Here is a 16,508-nt window from a genome sequence, read left to right as displayed (position 1 = left end):
CTATAGGAACCGAAGGCCGCCGAGTGAGATAAGTGGGGGAGAGGCGCGCGAGCAGACGCGGGCAACGCGGGCTTCGGCGATCGTATGCCAGTCGCGCGTTTGGCTTGTATGTGGTCGTCGTCGAGTGCTCGCTGCGGAGTGCGCTTGATCGGCGCTGATCGGCGGCGTTGCAACGCCCGTGTCGGCGACGTCGGCGGCGGCGGGGGACTGTCAGTGCGGAGTCGTCGACATGCGGCTGGAGATGCCCTGTTCGCAGAAAGGTGCGTTTCTGTGCTGCCCTTCTTTTTCTGCCTACCGCACACGCAACTCCGGCGACGCGCACGAGTCATGCGTCGTCTGCTGTGATATGCTGCGACCGATCGCCGCTGCGCGGGCTTCGGTTTGTCCACTCGTGCGGCCGCCCAGTTCGCGACACGTTGGATTTGGATTATTACCCTGCGTTCGCGCGAAAGCCATTTGCGTTTGCTTGTTTGGCGACAAACATTCCTTCGATGACTTGAGGTGCGAACGTGCAATCGTCTAATGCAATTCGCTGTGTGGTGAGTGATCGAACTGCATTGATATCCGTTCGAAAGTGCGATGCGGTTTAGGATGGAACACAACACGCGGGCGTAGCTCCTCGGCGGCCGGCACGTGTGGTAAAAAGAACTGTTTTCGTGGCGGTTTCAGACGCAGCGCGGCAGTTTTCATCTCCACTTAGATTCATCGTGGTGGGGAAGCCGAGGGCCGCCTATATTCAGTCTCTTCAGGTCTTTCTGAAGCTACTCTTTCATGATTTATGTGTGACTCTTAAATTAGTGCGCGGATGTGCATAGAACGCGCAGAAATTTCTCAGCACAGATCTGCTTCTCGTGGACAGAACCGAGCGTCAACTTTCGGTAAGTTCGGCGGGCGCGTTTCTATACAGACGGCGATGTCAGCGGATTAGCTGCACCTAGTTGCGGGATTTGTTCCCCAATTGCCTATTCTATTCACATCAGCTGTGAAACGCAAAAGACGCCCGTGTGCCGTGCGATGTAAGTGCGCGTTCCCCAGGTGGTCGAAATTATTCCGTAGCCCTCCACTACGGCACCTTTTTCTTTCACTACCACTTTTACGACGCGTCAAACCGTCGGTTGCCGGCATTTTCAATAAAGTTTTTCCTACCTACCTACCTATCCCTTCCCTTACGGCGCGGTTCGGGTGTCCGCCGAGATATGTGAGACATTTACTGCGTCGTTTCCTTTCCTCAAAAATCAATTTTTTTTTTTCAATCTCCTGCCCTGTTTCGAATGTGTGCGGGCAATTTAGTTGATTATTGCTCGTTGCTCGAACCAGGGCCTTTTGCGTTTGAGGCGGGGACGCTGCCAATCCGCCATTTTATGCAGGCAAAATGCTAAGGCGCCCGTGTGCTGTGCGGTGTCAGTGCACGTTAAAGATCCCCAGGTGGTCGAAATTATTCCGGAGCCCTCCACTACGGCACCTTTCTTTCCCTCCCTCCTTTATCCCTTCCCTTACGGCACCGTTCAGGTGTCCATCGATATATATGAGACAGATACTGCGCGATTTCTTTTCCCCCAAAACCAATTTAATTTGCCCGTTACTCGCACATCTGGCGTTCGCGGTGCGAGAGCTTCCCAAGCATGCACTTCGCAATTTGCGTTTTATAGATTTCTTGCAGTCGCATCGATTCGATACAGAGTGGGCGAAAAAAGGGCACTGCTCTTTCATCGCCTGAGTCACATCGTGCTGTTAGCGTTGTTGGTATTTTCGCGTCTACATTTGTGTGATGAACGCCAGCCATTCGTGCTTTGTAGTTGAACATCTGCTGTGGGAAATTAATTCTGTCCCTGGCATTCTGTCTTCTCGGAAGTTTCTTTATTAGTGGTCGCCGATATACTCCTTTGACGCAGTATTCTGTCGCTAAGCTGTTTTTCGAGCGCTGGTAATTGAGCGGTGATTTTCATCAGTTTCAAGAAGCGCTTGCGCACTGCCTTTTTGCTTCTAGCTGCTGTTTACCCTTTCCTGCTTGTGGAGGGTTGTGAGTTCATCACATCCATGTATTTCGAGTACTAACTGCAGCATTACGGGATTGTGCTTCTATTCTTTCATTACAGATGAACATGTCGGCGGCAAAAAAAAATGAACATGTTGCGTTTGTTAACGAATGCGTTGGCATGGATTGTATAAAAGAAATGAGTATCATCTCTCAGTATGCGACCAAGTCCTCCGTCCGCGGCTACCTCTTAGCGATTTGTTCAGTGCGGTCATTACTTTCTGTGGACTAGTATATGTATTGTCCTAGAGCACCGGTAATTCCGCAACTCGTGAACCGCACATACTTTTTGTCAAAGTGCTCACACTTGCGATGCTATCCTTGGTTGAATGCTCACATCGTGTTGTTCCCTTTCATACTGCGGCCACCTGTACACTCGGTCTACAAATATACTAGTTCTGAAGAAAACCGATCAAATTTCGGCATAAGTCATGATTCTCTGCTAAACAGGACGCCCCGCTGTGGTGTAACGCTGGCGAGGAAGAAATAATAATAATTAATAATTGGTTTTTTGGGGAAAGGAAATGGCGCAGTATCTGTCTCATATATCGTTGGACACCTGAACCGCGCCGTAAGGGAAGGGTAAAGGAGGGAGTGAAAGAAGAAAGGAAGAGAGAGGTGCCGTAGTGGAGGGCTCCGGAACAATTTCGACCACCTGGGGATCTTTAACGTGCACTGACATCGCACAGCACACGGGCGCCTTAGCGTTTTGCCTCCATAAAAACGCAGCCGCCCCGGTCGGGTTCGAACCCGGGTACTCCGGATCAGTAGCCGAGCGCCCTAACCACTGAGCCACCGCGGCGGGTAGAAAGAAATGTGCAGTTTTTACCGAATAGATAATTTGCTTTGTAACGATTGCTTAAACTGAGCATAATTTGTCAATATCGGTAGACATTTCGGCAATCTGCGCTAATAGAGAACCCCATGTGGTCGAAATTCTCGGAACCCTTCACTATAGAGCGTCCCTCACAGCCTGAGTCGCTTTGGGGCGTTAAACCCCGTAAACAAAACCAGGGTTTGTTTGGAGAATAGATTAAAGCGGTGTAACAAGTCTGGGTCTTTCGTATTTTTCGAATTTATGTAATTTCCCGGATCAGACATCCACGGTTTCTGCTGTTGTCCTGCTTTCCGAACAAGTATATCACTGCACTTTGCTCGGATCCTGAGGGCATGCACGACCCGGCGCTGTGGATCAGTCGCTAATAGCGCCGTTTGGGTTGCCGATCCCTGTAGGTCGCGGGTTCGGCACTGAATGCGAAAACGCCCGTGTACATTCTGGTGCTCGTTAAAGAACCTCTAAGGTCGAAATTTAATCCCCATCTCTGCACTATGGCTCAGAGTTTTGATTTGCCTCGTAAATACCAATTAACGAGACAGCGCATAACTTCCCTACCGCACAAAAAGGACAGGCTGTTAAGGCGCCTGATCACCAGTTTTTAAGTCAAACTATACATATTCTTATCCAGCAGAGCTTTGCATCCGCAACCCGGAATAAACCTTTGTCACTACCACAGCATTATTAAAAGCACAGCGCATATAGTTAAGACCATACCGGATGAAAGCAAATAAGAACTGCTGCTGATGCGCCTTGACTTCCTTTCGTCCGATAGGACTGCGCGTGCATATGATGGATACATGTTCTCAGCGAGAACGCTGGAAACGTTCGCAGTTTCCTGTACCAACAGGGTTCGTTGTGTCACGTTTGCACTAGCGGGCAAAAGTTCGTGTACCACGGGAGCCTTGATGGGTAAACAAAACAACGAAAGTTCTCGCGTTGTGGGGGGTGTGGGGTGGCGTCCGCACCACCTGACAGCGCGGGGCAGGTGTCTCTCTTTTGCGGGCGCAACATGTCACGGTCACCAGGAAATTCGTTGTTGTTAGGCGTTGCGCTCGCGGGCCGTAAGCTTTCTCCCATAATTAACAGTAACGAAAAAAGTTTACGGTCTTGAACCGATCGACGAGCGGAACAGCTAGTACAGGTGCGAGCGTATTCCTTTGACTTGCAGCGCTGCTTGTTCAAAATCACGGGGCATTGATATGAGATTGAAGTCGACCTTGTGCAGCATCTGCCTGTATGCGGACAGATATATCTATGCTCAAGAAGACGTCCGAAGGTTGGCTGACCCTTATGATGCGAGAACGGACAAAGCCAAGTTCTAATTGGCGTAGATGATGGCACCAAACTGCGGCATTTCCGCAGGCTGGTTTTCTTAACATCGGTCTCCGGTCCATTATCATCGCTTCAGAAAATGACTTCAAGCGTACAGTGCAGCATTGGCCAAGTATTCGGGCCTCCATTCCCGCAGTGCACACGGATGAAATACAGGCATAAAATTTGAGAAACTGAAAAATTAAAAGGCTCCATGGATTGGGAAGACAAACACAAGCAACCGTATTCCTTGCCGAAATAGCGATCTTCCCGATCGCGGGGGGAAGGTGCTCGCATGTTAGGCGGCGCAGTTGGGCCATCTAATGTAAAAAATAAAAATAAAACTGATCATCCACGCAACTTTCGTCGCATTTCCACTCCCGCTTCGAGAGATCTCAAGTGCGCCTCTTGGCGGCTGTTCAACCAGCGCATTAATTTCCGCGATTTCAGTCGCCATCGGCCGGTTTGGTCGTTCCATCTGCTGAGCTTCATTTGCGGCCTCGCCACCTGAGACGCTCATCTCGACTGTCTTCCCCCTCTCCACCTGCCCCGTGTATCTAATCTGTCTCGCGGACGGGCCACCGAACCGAGCGCGCGCTATTCGCCGTCCATCGGCGGCGTCCCGTTAATAGTCGCCCCTGGGTGAGCATGGCGCGCCGTGAGGAATGCCGGGCTCCTCCTCCTCCTCCTCCTCCGAACTGTGCTTACTGAAGGGGAGCGGTTAGGGAAGGGGGGCCACTGCTGTGCGTGGCGGCACGGGGAGGGGCGTGGCCAAGGAGAGACGAGCGCGCGTGTCGGATTACAGCTGCGTCGGCGCAGCCGCGCTGTCCGCTCGGCATCCGCTCAACGCGATTCGACCGGCGTCTTCGATCGCCCCGCCGCCTCAGCGCATCGGCGCTCGATCCGTCGTCGTGAGTGCGTGCGTGCGGCTTCTCCCGGTCGACGACGATGAGTGCGTGAACGCGCCGAGTATCGCACTTGTCCACAACCGTCCCGAGAAGCGACGAGCAGGTGTGCGCCCGTCGCCGATCGGCGCTGCTGGTGTCGATATTCTCTCGTGGCCTGTGCCGACTTCGTCGCCGTTGCCTACGGGCGACGGTGCGGTGACCTTCGTCGCTGGGTATGACTTCTGACGACTCCGCTGGTGCCGCGGATTCGAGCTTGTGCGGTAAGGTGGCCGCTTGGAACGTATTTATCTATATATGCATGATACTTATTCGCAAATACGGATGTTTTCCTTAATTAGGTGAGCTTACATAGATAGCTTGGTGCTTGAGACCGGCGCAGAACTTCCTTTGCTCTTTTATTCTTTGCTTCTGTGGGTTCTTTCAGTTCTGGGGGAGTTTTACATTTTTTTTAATTAAAAGTTCCATCCCGGATGCTGGACCCTTTTCAACACTCACAGTGCGTGAAAGACGGAAATGATTGGTTTATGGGGGTTTAACGTCCCAAAGCGACTCGGGCTATGAGGGACGCCGTAGTGGAGGGCTCCGGAATAATTTCGACCACCTTGGGTTCCTAAACGTGTACTGACATCGCACAGTACGCGGGCCTCTAAAAGACGGAAATGAGATCAGTGTCGTGGGAGCGTTTTGATCCGCATAATTCGACTTTTTTTCTCTGCTTTCACGTTAAAGATCCCCAGGTGGTCGAATTATTCCGGAGCCCTGCACTACGGCACCTATTCTTCCTTTCTCCTTTCACTACCTCCTTTATCCCTTTCCTTACGGCGCGGTTCAGGTGTCCAAAGATATATGAGACAGATACTGCGCCATTTCCTTTCCCCAAAAACCAATTATTATTATTATTATTATTATTCTCTGCTTTCACCCGCCGCGGTAGCTCAGTGGTTAGTGCGCTCGGCTACTGTTCCGGATTTCCCGGGTTCGAACCCGACCGCGGCAGCTGCGTTTCGATGGAGGCGAAATATGCTAAGGCGCCCGTGTGCTGTGCGATGTCAGTGCACGTTAAAGATCCCCACGTGGTCGAAATTATTCCGGAGCCCTCCACTACGGCACCTCTTTCTTCTCTCAGTCCTTCCTTTATCCCTTCTCTTATGCCGCGGTTCAGGTGTCCGCCGATATGTGAGACAGATACTGCGCCATTTCCTTTCCTCAAAAACGAACCAAAACCAACCAACCAATCTCTGTTTTCTGTCCTTCAATTGCGTTTTTTTTTTCTGTAATCTCACGCCTTATTATTGTGTACATTCACCTTACTTCCACATGGCGTGCACTTCCCTGGTCAACTGCATCAGGCCTGTACAAGCTTCTTTACCTTGCGGTGTGAAGGCTTATACCAACTCGCTCAGTTTTTCGACGCTTCTGACAAATGGCCCTCCGCCGACAAGAGACGCCGTGGCGAGATTTCAGCTGGGTGCGAATCCCTTCGAGCGCCGTGTGCATACGCTTAGCGGACGTCCCGAGCCCCTCTCGCCGTCGAGCCGCAGCCATTGTAAGCCGCTGCTTTCCAAGGGCGCGCGCCGACCAAGAGCGCGCGGCGCACCCGCTTCACAGGTGCGCATCTATGGAGGCCTTGGCTATGCCGAAACGATCGTAAATAACAACGCGCATGTGCTTTTTGCGTGCGCATCCGCATACGTATGCGTAGTTTAACTATACGCTGTATGTTTCATGCAGATGAAATCTCTCGGTGTTGCACATCGGCGCTGGAAGCAACGGAGCTCAGTCCTCCGCGATGTCCGATCTCTGTATGTGTCAGTTTAGGCGTCACTCTAGGCTTCACTTTCGGAGATCAAGTGAGGCCTTACGCCGATAGCTGGGGGCGCACTTGTCTAGCGGGAGAAATCGTTTTCGAGTGGAGTTTACCCGCCGCGGTGACTCAGTGGTTAGGGCGCTCGACTACTGATCCGGAGTTCCCGGGTTCGAACCCGACCGCGGCGGCTGCGTTTTTATGGAGGAAAAACGCTAAGGCGCCCGTGTGCTGTGCGATGTCAGTGCACGTTAAAGATCCCCAGGTGGTCGTAATTATTCCGGAGCCCTCCACTACGGCACCTCCTTCTTCCTTTCTTCTTTCACTCCCTCCTTTATCCCTTCCCTTACGGCGCGGTTCAGGTGTCCAACGATATATGAGACAGATACTGCGCGATTCCTTTCCCCAAAAACCAATTATAATTATAGTGGAGTGACAGAAACGCGGAAGAAGAAAGCGCAAAAACCATGTGGCGCGGCAGCTGTCAACATCAAGTTGGCTTCGAACACGTTGAGTAAGAAGGGCGTCTTTCGTGCAGGTTGGTGGATGGATATAATTGTAGACAGATTTTGGGAGGCAACCCTCGCCTCTGTAACATGGCTGGTGGGAACGAGCTTCTTTAAGCAATAACGGCGCTCAAGGATATTTAATTTTGTTTCAAGCCCTCCAGTGCGTATACTGTTGTAACGCGAGGTATACCTTGGGCGATTCTTAATCGGGGACGTTTGGCGTCCGCTGTGTATATAGTAAAATGTCGTTAATTCGAACTTATTTTTTATTCGAACCCGTGCTCTGGTCCCGTAAAAATCACATGCATTTAGAAAAAAAGACCTATCGGGCTGCCCTCAATGTGAATTCCGCGTAATTTGAACGATTTTTGTGTGCGGTCGCTCTTCGAATTATAGACAGCCGACTCTATTTCTCTTTGGCCATCTCGCATTATCGAGACAAGTTAAGTAGTAGTGATGCATTACGCAGATCATCAAACCAATCTACCGTCATCTATCATACAACAGGAGATCACTAGTGTTCGTTGAAAAAAGAAAAAGACCCATCGTCATAGCCCCCTGGACGCAGCGAATGTCGGCGCATGCCAAAGGTACTCATTTGCGATCATTATTGGGGCGAACGCTCCTATTGAGGTTGATTACAGAAATCCGCTTCGCAATGTGCTGAGATAAATAAGCAACGTGCTATCACAGTCCGTCTCGCCTGTGCTTAGTTCTTTCGTAATTAGCGGCATAGCTGGCCAAGAGGCCCGTGTACTGTGCGATGTCAGTGCACGTTAAAGAACCCCAGGTGGTCGAAATTTCCGGAGCCCTTCACTACTGCGTCCCTCATAGCCTGAGCCGCTTTGGGACGTTAAACCCCCATAAGCCACAAACAGCATAGCTGGCCAAGAAGACCGTGTCCTTTTGGCCGTAGAGTAACAAAATAGGCACAGAGTTTACTCCCTTCGGGATTGACAGCGGTGACACATCCATTACTCCCTTATAGAGTAACCATTACTCCCTTCGGTGTCTAGCTTCGAACCGAACACCAGCCACAGTATAATCTTACCTCTCACGTATTATAACCGTTGACCTCGAAGACTGCGTTTAGTCCCATTTTGCCTATATTCGGCTTAGAGTGCAGTTTTAGTTCCACCACGTCTTCGAGACGCGCGGAATACGAGTGCGTACGGGACTCACGTGACACGCGCAACACTTCGCGCCATGAAGTATGTACTGTACCTGTAATCTGTAGCCATTGAAACAACCAGTTTGTTTCAGTACACTCGTGAAACCGAATATCACCAAGACTAACCGTAGGTGTATATAGTTTCTCTGAGACTCGCTAGTTGCGTGTAGTATGTGGCTGAACGCGCCGCGCGTATCTATCTTGTATTTAAAGTCAGCTGAAGGTTCCTTGTATACGCATGCTGTAAACCGCCACCTGCGCTAGAAGTGCGACGGCAAGTTCTTGGCAGTGTACACTGCGTGACGATGTTACTCCGACATGTGGGTTTAACGCGCCGAGTGCTCGTTCTTCAAAAGATGACCACCGCTCCCGAAATCGGTCACCTGCCGATCTATATATGCCGGAAGCTTGCCCTGAGCGTGCGCTCTAAACGCGAGTGTGTCTATATGGGAGTAAGAAGGGTGTAATCTCTACTCTAGCGCACTCTCTTTTATGAAGGGGAGTCATCCGCTAGAGGGCAGCTTCCTTGCTACTCCTTTCTGTTTAGTTTGTAGAGCGGTCGCATGATCTATCTGCATAATCGTTCTGTACACGGCGTGCTGCGTGCGTATTCAAATGCGTCATCGGCGCTTATTGTGAAATTGAAAACTAGTGCCTGTTGCCTGTTTCCTATTTTCCTTACTTTTTGTGCTCATTTTTTTTCTTTTGCGCAGTTCCCACGAATGTTATGCGATTAATGTGGCATCATCGTTTCTTCCTATACCGCTTTGTGCTTTCTATTCCTCAACAACAACAAAACAAACCTAGAGAGGAGCTAAAGATGGACGTATATACACTATCGAAGTGCGACACTTAAAAGAGGTGTTGTATAGGAATACAATGGGGGCGCGCCTGACTGCACGCCGAACGATGCGTCATTGCATTTAGCTTGAGGACATGCGCTCAACTGTGGCATCTGCTTGACAAAATTCCCAAAGATCGGTGTCTCTTTTAAGTTTAAACGCTTTTTCTTGTTGCACACTGAACTGCGGAAGTCGCTGTACACTTTGGCTTCTTTATATTCACAAATTGTTTTTTCTTCGTCTTGGTTGTCTGCTTCTTTTTTCCTGTGTTGAGAACGCTGTTTCTTTTTTTCCGGCTACAAATTTGTTTTTCTTTTTAATCTCAACTTAGTTCTAACTGGTCTCATATTTCTAGCTAGGAGGATACTTGGCAGCCAGACTTGGAAAATGCCAACCACTTTTTGGCGTCATTATGCATACCTCGAAAAATACTATTAAAAACTGATAAGCATGTCTTTTACAGAATCGGACCTCAGTATGCAGTACCTGAGAAAAAAACAGGAGGCGCCAGCTGCTTGACACCGCCTCCTTTTGCAAGATTATTGGCGTTTGTCAAGAACTGTTTGTTTACAGCGTTGTTTTTCCCGTTTATTTCCAAGCTTCAGCGTTTGCGTGAGCTTACTTTTCTTGCCAAAGGGGCTACCGGGATGGAAGTGACGAACTACTTCCACTTTTTACCACACGTCTGCGAGCGCGTTCACACGGCTGCTTATTTTATTTTTCTTAGCATTAGTATACCATATTGCGGGAGGAGGAGGGGGGGGGGGGCTGTTTAGAAGATTCCGCCTTTTCCAAGCACTAAGCTCGAGCTGCTTGCCGCGGCAGCGCAGCGAAGCTTGTTATCGATTGTTTTTCGTCTTCTCTTGTCGCAGTGAAATTCACGGCGTGGGGCCTGTGTGCTTTCAATCAATTAACGATGTATTCGGTGAACGATCTCATCCTTTTTGTTTCGGTCTTGGCTATATATAAGAGCGTCAGCCGCACGTTCATTGACCCTCGGTAGTCGCCCCGAGCCAATCAGAGCCCGAGATAAGCTGGCGTACGTTGGCATTTGCTTGGCTGCCGATGTAAGTTCGCCGATGGGCAGTAAATACCTCAGTGCTAAGCTATCGCCGTCACATAGAAAGACGGCAAGATGTGCGCGTCATTACTGCTGGGAGTTGGTATTTTATCCGACCTTGAGAAAGCATGTTCTCTCTCTCTCATCACGCAGCTCTGCCTGAACTTTGTCTCATAAGAAGCGTTCCTGGCCAGTCATGAGGCGTTCCCAGCTATAGATGTGAGCAGTTTGGTGTAATCCGCCTGTTTCACAAGATGTGGCGCCCTCTGGCGGAGATACGTCTGCTACTGGTTGAAAACAAACGCGTGTGGAAGACCCATGCGCGATGCGGTTCCACGAGGCGCCAAGTGCCAATGCTCTTGCGAAGTGGCAAGTGCTTGGTAGCTGCCGCCATCTGTCGTATGCTGCTGTCACTAACACGGACCGTGCATGCGCAGTAGGAGCTGGCGGTTTGTTTTCAACCAGTCGGGAGGCGCGCCTGCGCAGAGCGGTCGCGTGAAAAAAAAAAAAGCGCATTGCTTATACGAGATCCCACAAAGCTGTGCTCGTTTTTACAGTGAGTCGTCCTTAGAGTACAGTGTAGGACACCGACCATAATTTGAACGGCCCACGATCTAACACGCGACGAGACGCGGAGCGAACCTTGCTAGCTGAAATACGGCCGAGTCGGGGGCGAGTCGTATGCGTTTGCGTATCGCTCACGTCTGGCCGTGGCGAGGCAGAGGGGGAATCGAGGCGCGAAGCCGTCTTCTTTTTCTTCCCCTCCTCCTTCTCTCCCTTCTGTTCTTCTCTCCTCTGCGGGCCCCCGCGCATGCAGCCGTTGTTTCGCGTGCTGGGCGAGCCACGCAGAGAGGCGCAGGTAGCGGCCGATGGTCGTAAATCAGCGCCGGATCGAGGTGAGGGTCAACGCTTGAAAGCCAGACGCTCTTGTACACGGCTCTTCATCATTCGGGCGCGCGAGCACGGGCGGACGCCGATCGCGCATGCAGAAGTGAGTGAGTCCCGCGGACTCTGACGCGGCTGTGGTGACCGTTATACCACGCTCGTTCCCTTGCATCCAGGCAGGCTCTTGTGAGCGGGGCTAGAGTGTTTCCACTTGGAGTTACGCACCTTTAATCGTGATGACTCAGTGTGTACGACTAGTCGCTGTATGGAAGTTTACACACAAAAACGATTTATGTTGCTGCTTCTGCACTGAGGCTGCATATGCCGTGTGGGCCCTTATGCGTCCAAATTTAGGAAGGCGGTTTAGAAAAAAAAAGTGCGCTGGTCAGTCATGCCTATGGAGTAACCGTAGTGTGAATACTCGTTACGTTTTCTTTTTATTCAGGTCGCTGTTACCTGTGCGTACGTAGCAGGGAAGGTTATCCTTGTGCTCGAGATGAAGATATCAGAAAGCGGGACACGAAAGGAGTTGGCAGGGCAGTTCAGCCAGCGGTGTACAGGAAGGACGGTTGGCTGCTCTTAACGTGGGGAAGATTTGTGAGGCGCCCGTGTGCTGTGCGATGTCAGTGCACGTTAAGGAACCCCAGGTGGTCGAAATTATTCCGGAGCCCTCCACTACGGCACCTCTTTCTTCCTTTATTATTTCACTCCCTCCTTTATCCCTTCCCTCACGGCGAGGTTCAGGTGTCCAACGATATACGAGACAAATACTGCGCCATTTCCTTTTCCTCAAAACCAATTCATATTATTAAAGATTTGTGGACGAAAAATAGAACATATCGCACGGAACATCCACGACACGCGAGGAAAACGTCTTCCTAGCATGAAAAACGAATTGTTTTAAAGCGTTGTAATTTCAGTGCATGCATAAGATGAACGCAAAACAAGCATGACGGGGTGGGCGCTCACTCTAAGTAAAAAAAAAAAAGCTCTCTCGCAGTGATCTATTTATATGCTTTAAAACATCGACGAACCAGCTAGTCCCGCTATGTTAGGACAATGAATGCCGTACTATATTTTCTCAAGCCACCTGTGACTTTCTTCTTTTATATTGTTTTCATTGATGCTTGACGGCGCGTTCGAGTGAGAATGAAGTCGAACGGAATTAGCCAAGAGCAAAGGCACTTCCATGTGACGATACGTCAGCGAATTCATTGACCGAGTTCAGCTTCGCGTATTCTTCCGAAGTTTCCCTCCTATCAATGAGAAGCCTTAGTTTTGCAGAGTAGAAGGCTTCAATGCGTCATCTCGCCAACTTCTTTCATCTGCAACAGATCCATGTTTGAAGTGCTGAAAACCAAATACGAAATGCACGGGGCTTGCACCATGCGTTGTACGGTTACACCGCTTACTCAAGTGGTGTAAGACTCGAGACCGTGAAGAATGCCTAATTTCTGTCGCCATGTAGATAAGTGCGAGCATTGCGTGCAATTTCTTTTTTTCTTTCATTTTCTTCACTTTATAAATGCGTTGTTGCTACTTCTGCGGAGATAAAAGTGTCGCAAGAGCGGCGCCTCGAGGTTTTCAGATTCTCCGATTTCTAACAACTGCATGTTTGACAACTGCATGCCCCGCCGCGGTGGCTCAGTGGTTAGGGCGCTCGACTACTGATCCGGAGTTCCCGGGTTCGAACCCGACCGCGGCGGCTGCGTTTTTATGGAGGAGAAACGCTAAGGCGCCCGTGTGCTGTGCGATGTCAGTGCACGTTAAAGATCCCCAGGTGGTCGAAATTATCCCGGAGCCCTCCACTACGGCACCTCTTTCTTCCTTTATTATTTCACTCCCTCCTTTACCCTTCCCTTACGGCGCGGTTCAGGTGTCCAAAGATATATGAGACAGATACTGCGCCATTTCCTTTCCCCAAAAACCAATTATTATTAATTATTATGTTTGGCACCGCGGCGGCTGCGTTCTCATGGAGGCGAAACGCTAAGGCGCCCGTGTGCTGTGCGATGTCAGTGCACGTTAAAGATCCCCAGGTGGCCGAAATTATTCCGGAGCCCTCCACTACGGCACCTCCTTCTTCCTTTCTTCTTTCACTCCCTCCTTTATCCCTTCCCTTACGGCGCGGTTCGAGTGTCCAACGATATATGAGACAGATACTGCGCCATTTCCTTTCCCAAAAAACCAATTATTATTATATGTTTGGCACCTTGTGTCCGGCTCTATATAATCCTCGCACTGAGTCGAAGGCCGCTTCTTTGCTGAAATAGCCAGATATTCGTCTCAGTGCCAGCCGCATGCGAATGCTTAGAAAAAAAAAAAGCGCCCTGAGCTGTGTCAACATGGGACTTGAAGGCTTTAGAACCCCGTATAAAAGCTTCTTCATCCGAAGAGACCGTTACGAAATGCAGGGCTGCCAATGTGCAGGTGCGGCCAAAAGTAAACGGAGCACGCTATTGCCTTCAACATTTTTCACGAGCTTCCTAATTGAGGCTGGCGACTGTGGTATGTGCAGGCTATAGTAGTAGACGATAGCTCGATTTCTCATGAACAAATAACGCTTCCTCATGTCCTAATAGGAAAGGCGAGATTGCAATTAGAAGGAAATGGAGTGATCCGTTTAGTTGGTGTCCGCGCCTGTTCAAATACCGCGCTGACTTTAAGAGCCCAGTATTGACGCACATTTCTGCGAACAGAGAGCTACGCGCCCCTAACTAGCGCGGCGAACTCTGGGAAAAAAAATAATGAAGTGTCGATACAACTGCATATCGTCGCCGAGGCCATAGCATGCGATGTGTATACGGAGCGCATTCGACGGAACAGAGAGAGAGAGAGACCCGTCCGTGGCTATGAACTGAGCTAGTTGCTCGCCTCTTGCGCGCCTCTAATTGGTCGACGATCCATCAATGTCGAGAGTCGATTTTCTGCCCCCCCGCTTTCTCCCTTTCCTCCTTTGTTCCATGGGGCCGCTGCATCATTATTGCAGAGGGGCAGGTTGAAAAGAAAAAAAAAACACATTTAGAGAACGATATCGGGGACGACTTTTAGGTTCTACAAAAAGCCGAACTATCGAGCGAAATTGATTGCCTTGGCCGGCGTGACAGGATCACTTGGCAAATGTCATTCTCGACGAACGATGGTTGGTTTTCTCGTGTATTCGCCTTTTGCACTTGATGAGCAAGAGGATAGCAAGTTAAAATTAGAAAGAAAAAAAAACACAGTAATAAGCCGGGAGGGGGTACTGACTACTGCATTGCATCGAAGTGCCCGCACATATGCCACCGGGGCATCAGAACGTTGAGTAGGGCAGCGGAGGGTCTTTATTTTCTTGGGAGACGTCTTGCGACTGATCGATAAAATTGCGACATAAACAGCTGCCGCGCCCTTTTGTGCTTGCACGAAACACGAGAAAGCCTCGCCGCTGGTGCAGTCTTGAAGCGAAGCGAATGTTACACGCTTGATTCCCGGAACATTCGCTTCTTAAGAAGCGTTAACCACCAACCGAGCACTTTGCGCGGGCATGTCGGAAACGTGTGTGCGCGCTGATGAGCGCACCGTTAATTCGGTCGCCGACATTATACGCGGGGTAGTTGGAGCGTTCGACGGACTCGCTGCCTATTCTTGGAACAGCGCGCGCTGTTGCAATTCGTTGAACGTGCGTGTATGTCATTTTCCTTTATTTTTAAGATGTGAAATGTCTTTCGGGGTTATTTTTTTTTCCCCGGCGCAGAGCATCAAATGGAAAAAGCCGAAGCGTGGCAATAAAGCCGGAGTGAATGCAAAGGGATTCACACATGCAAAATAACTCCGTCTTTTATTGACTGATAACTACACTGTATACTGAGTTTCTCCTATAGCGTGTAATGGGGGCAATTTTTCATTAGAATCCTCGGATCCGAAGGAATCTTTCTTTCACTGCGAAACCTCTGTGAGAGCTGTTATAGTTTTAGTTTGTAGACGTATGGCCAAGTTTGAGTGGATCCTAATCACTAATTGCTCCCTTATTCCACGTTCACTCCACCTCGGGGGACACCCCTAAACACATTAGACTAGCGTGTAATGCAGAGAAGAAAAAAAGAAAGTCCCCGAGACCCGTACAGGATGCAGTGTCAGTTTTGCAGTTTAACTGGTCGTCAAGATTGATCGAACTTAACAAGCTCAGTTTCGCTAAGCATTCAAAGCAAATCATGCTACGATCGTGCTATAAATTCCTGCTGTAAAGCTAGGAAACGCATTTAATTTCTTTCTGAGGTTGATTGCAACACCGAAGACAGTGTGTGCTGTGGGCCTGAGAGCGGTCTCACAAATAGAGAGAGAGAGACAACGTCTGAGAAAAACGGTACGGGAGTCTGCCAAAAAATTCACAGGGACAGCTGATGCCATTATGTGTTGGCAGTACGATAGCACTAGAAGCTGGAAACGTCACTTCCCTCCAGCCAATGGAAATGTTCCCGTCTGGTGACGTCACTTCCTAACAGCCAATGAGAATGTTCCGTTCTGGTGACGTAATTTCACTCTAGCCAATTGGCAAATTTTATGACCAACGACACATTTTGGCCCCGTGGGGCTTGGTTACTCCTCGCATAGGGGCCACAAAGCCCGTCGGCCTCGAAAGAAATGTGACTGCACAGTACGCACAGAAGACGCGAAGGAAGAAACCTAAGTAAAATGTGTTAAGCAAACCGGGACATCGATGTCCATGCCGAAAGTCTTTTCCATCATTTGTACGCCGGGTGCTCGTCTACAATAATGTCCAGGTCGTGCGTCAATACCACAGCCGTGACTGTATATAATTACTCGCAATGAAAACTTCTTTGTGCCACTTTGAAAGCGCCCCTCTTGGCGATGAGAGGGAAGCTGGTGAAATTTTCTCTTCAATTCTTTTTAATCTTTTATGGATTGTTGAGTCGCTCAACCCTTAAAAAAAGTTTTTGGACAGTCTATAGAGTGTCCATAGACTTCTGTGTATAAAGTCTATGGACTCTGTACAGACGAAGCCTAGAGAGCAGTCTATAGGCAATAGAAATTGTATAGACAGTCTGCAGACAATGTATAGACTTATGGCCGTACACTTTTAGTAGACTTTTGTCTAAATATAGTCTATAGACTATAAATATGCGAAAGGAAATGTGTAGGAAGGCA

At 49.6% G+C, this 16,508-nt stretch overlaps 1 protein-coding gene across 4 annotated transcripts in view; it reads left to right on the top strand.

Moving 5' to 3' along the window:
• Positions 1-16,508, top strand: part of ct (homeobox protein, cut) — a 581,376-nt gene that overhangs the window by 435,912 nt on the left and 128,956 nt on the right. The window contains exon 1 of one of the 4 annotated variants that reach the window (XM_077654372.1): positions 65-260. The exons of 2 other annotated variants lie outside the window; for them this stretch is intronic. In XM_077654372.1, the coding sequence (XP_077510498.1) occupies positions 230-260 (31 nt within the window). In that variant the 5' untranslated portion in view covers positions 65-229. Of the gene's footprint in view, positions 1-64; positions 261-5,173; positions 5,353-16,508 lie in introns of those variants that run through there. One more of the 4 variants, XM_077654370.1, reaches the window with a different exon arrangement.

Source organism: Amblyomma americanum, chromosome 2 (assembly GCF_052857255.1).
Source record: "Amblyomma americanum isolate KBUSLIRL-KWMA chromosome 2, ASM5285725v1, whole genome shotgun sequence".
In the NCBI taxonomy this organism is placed as follows: domain Eukaryota; kingdom Metazoa; phylum Arthropoda; class Arachnida; order Ixodida; family Ixodidae; genus Amblyomma; species Amblyomma americanum.
The sequence above is the reverse complement of the archived record's forward strand: the minus strand, read 5'-3'. Positions and strand labels throughout refer to the sequence as shown.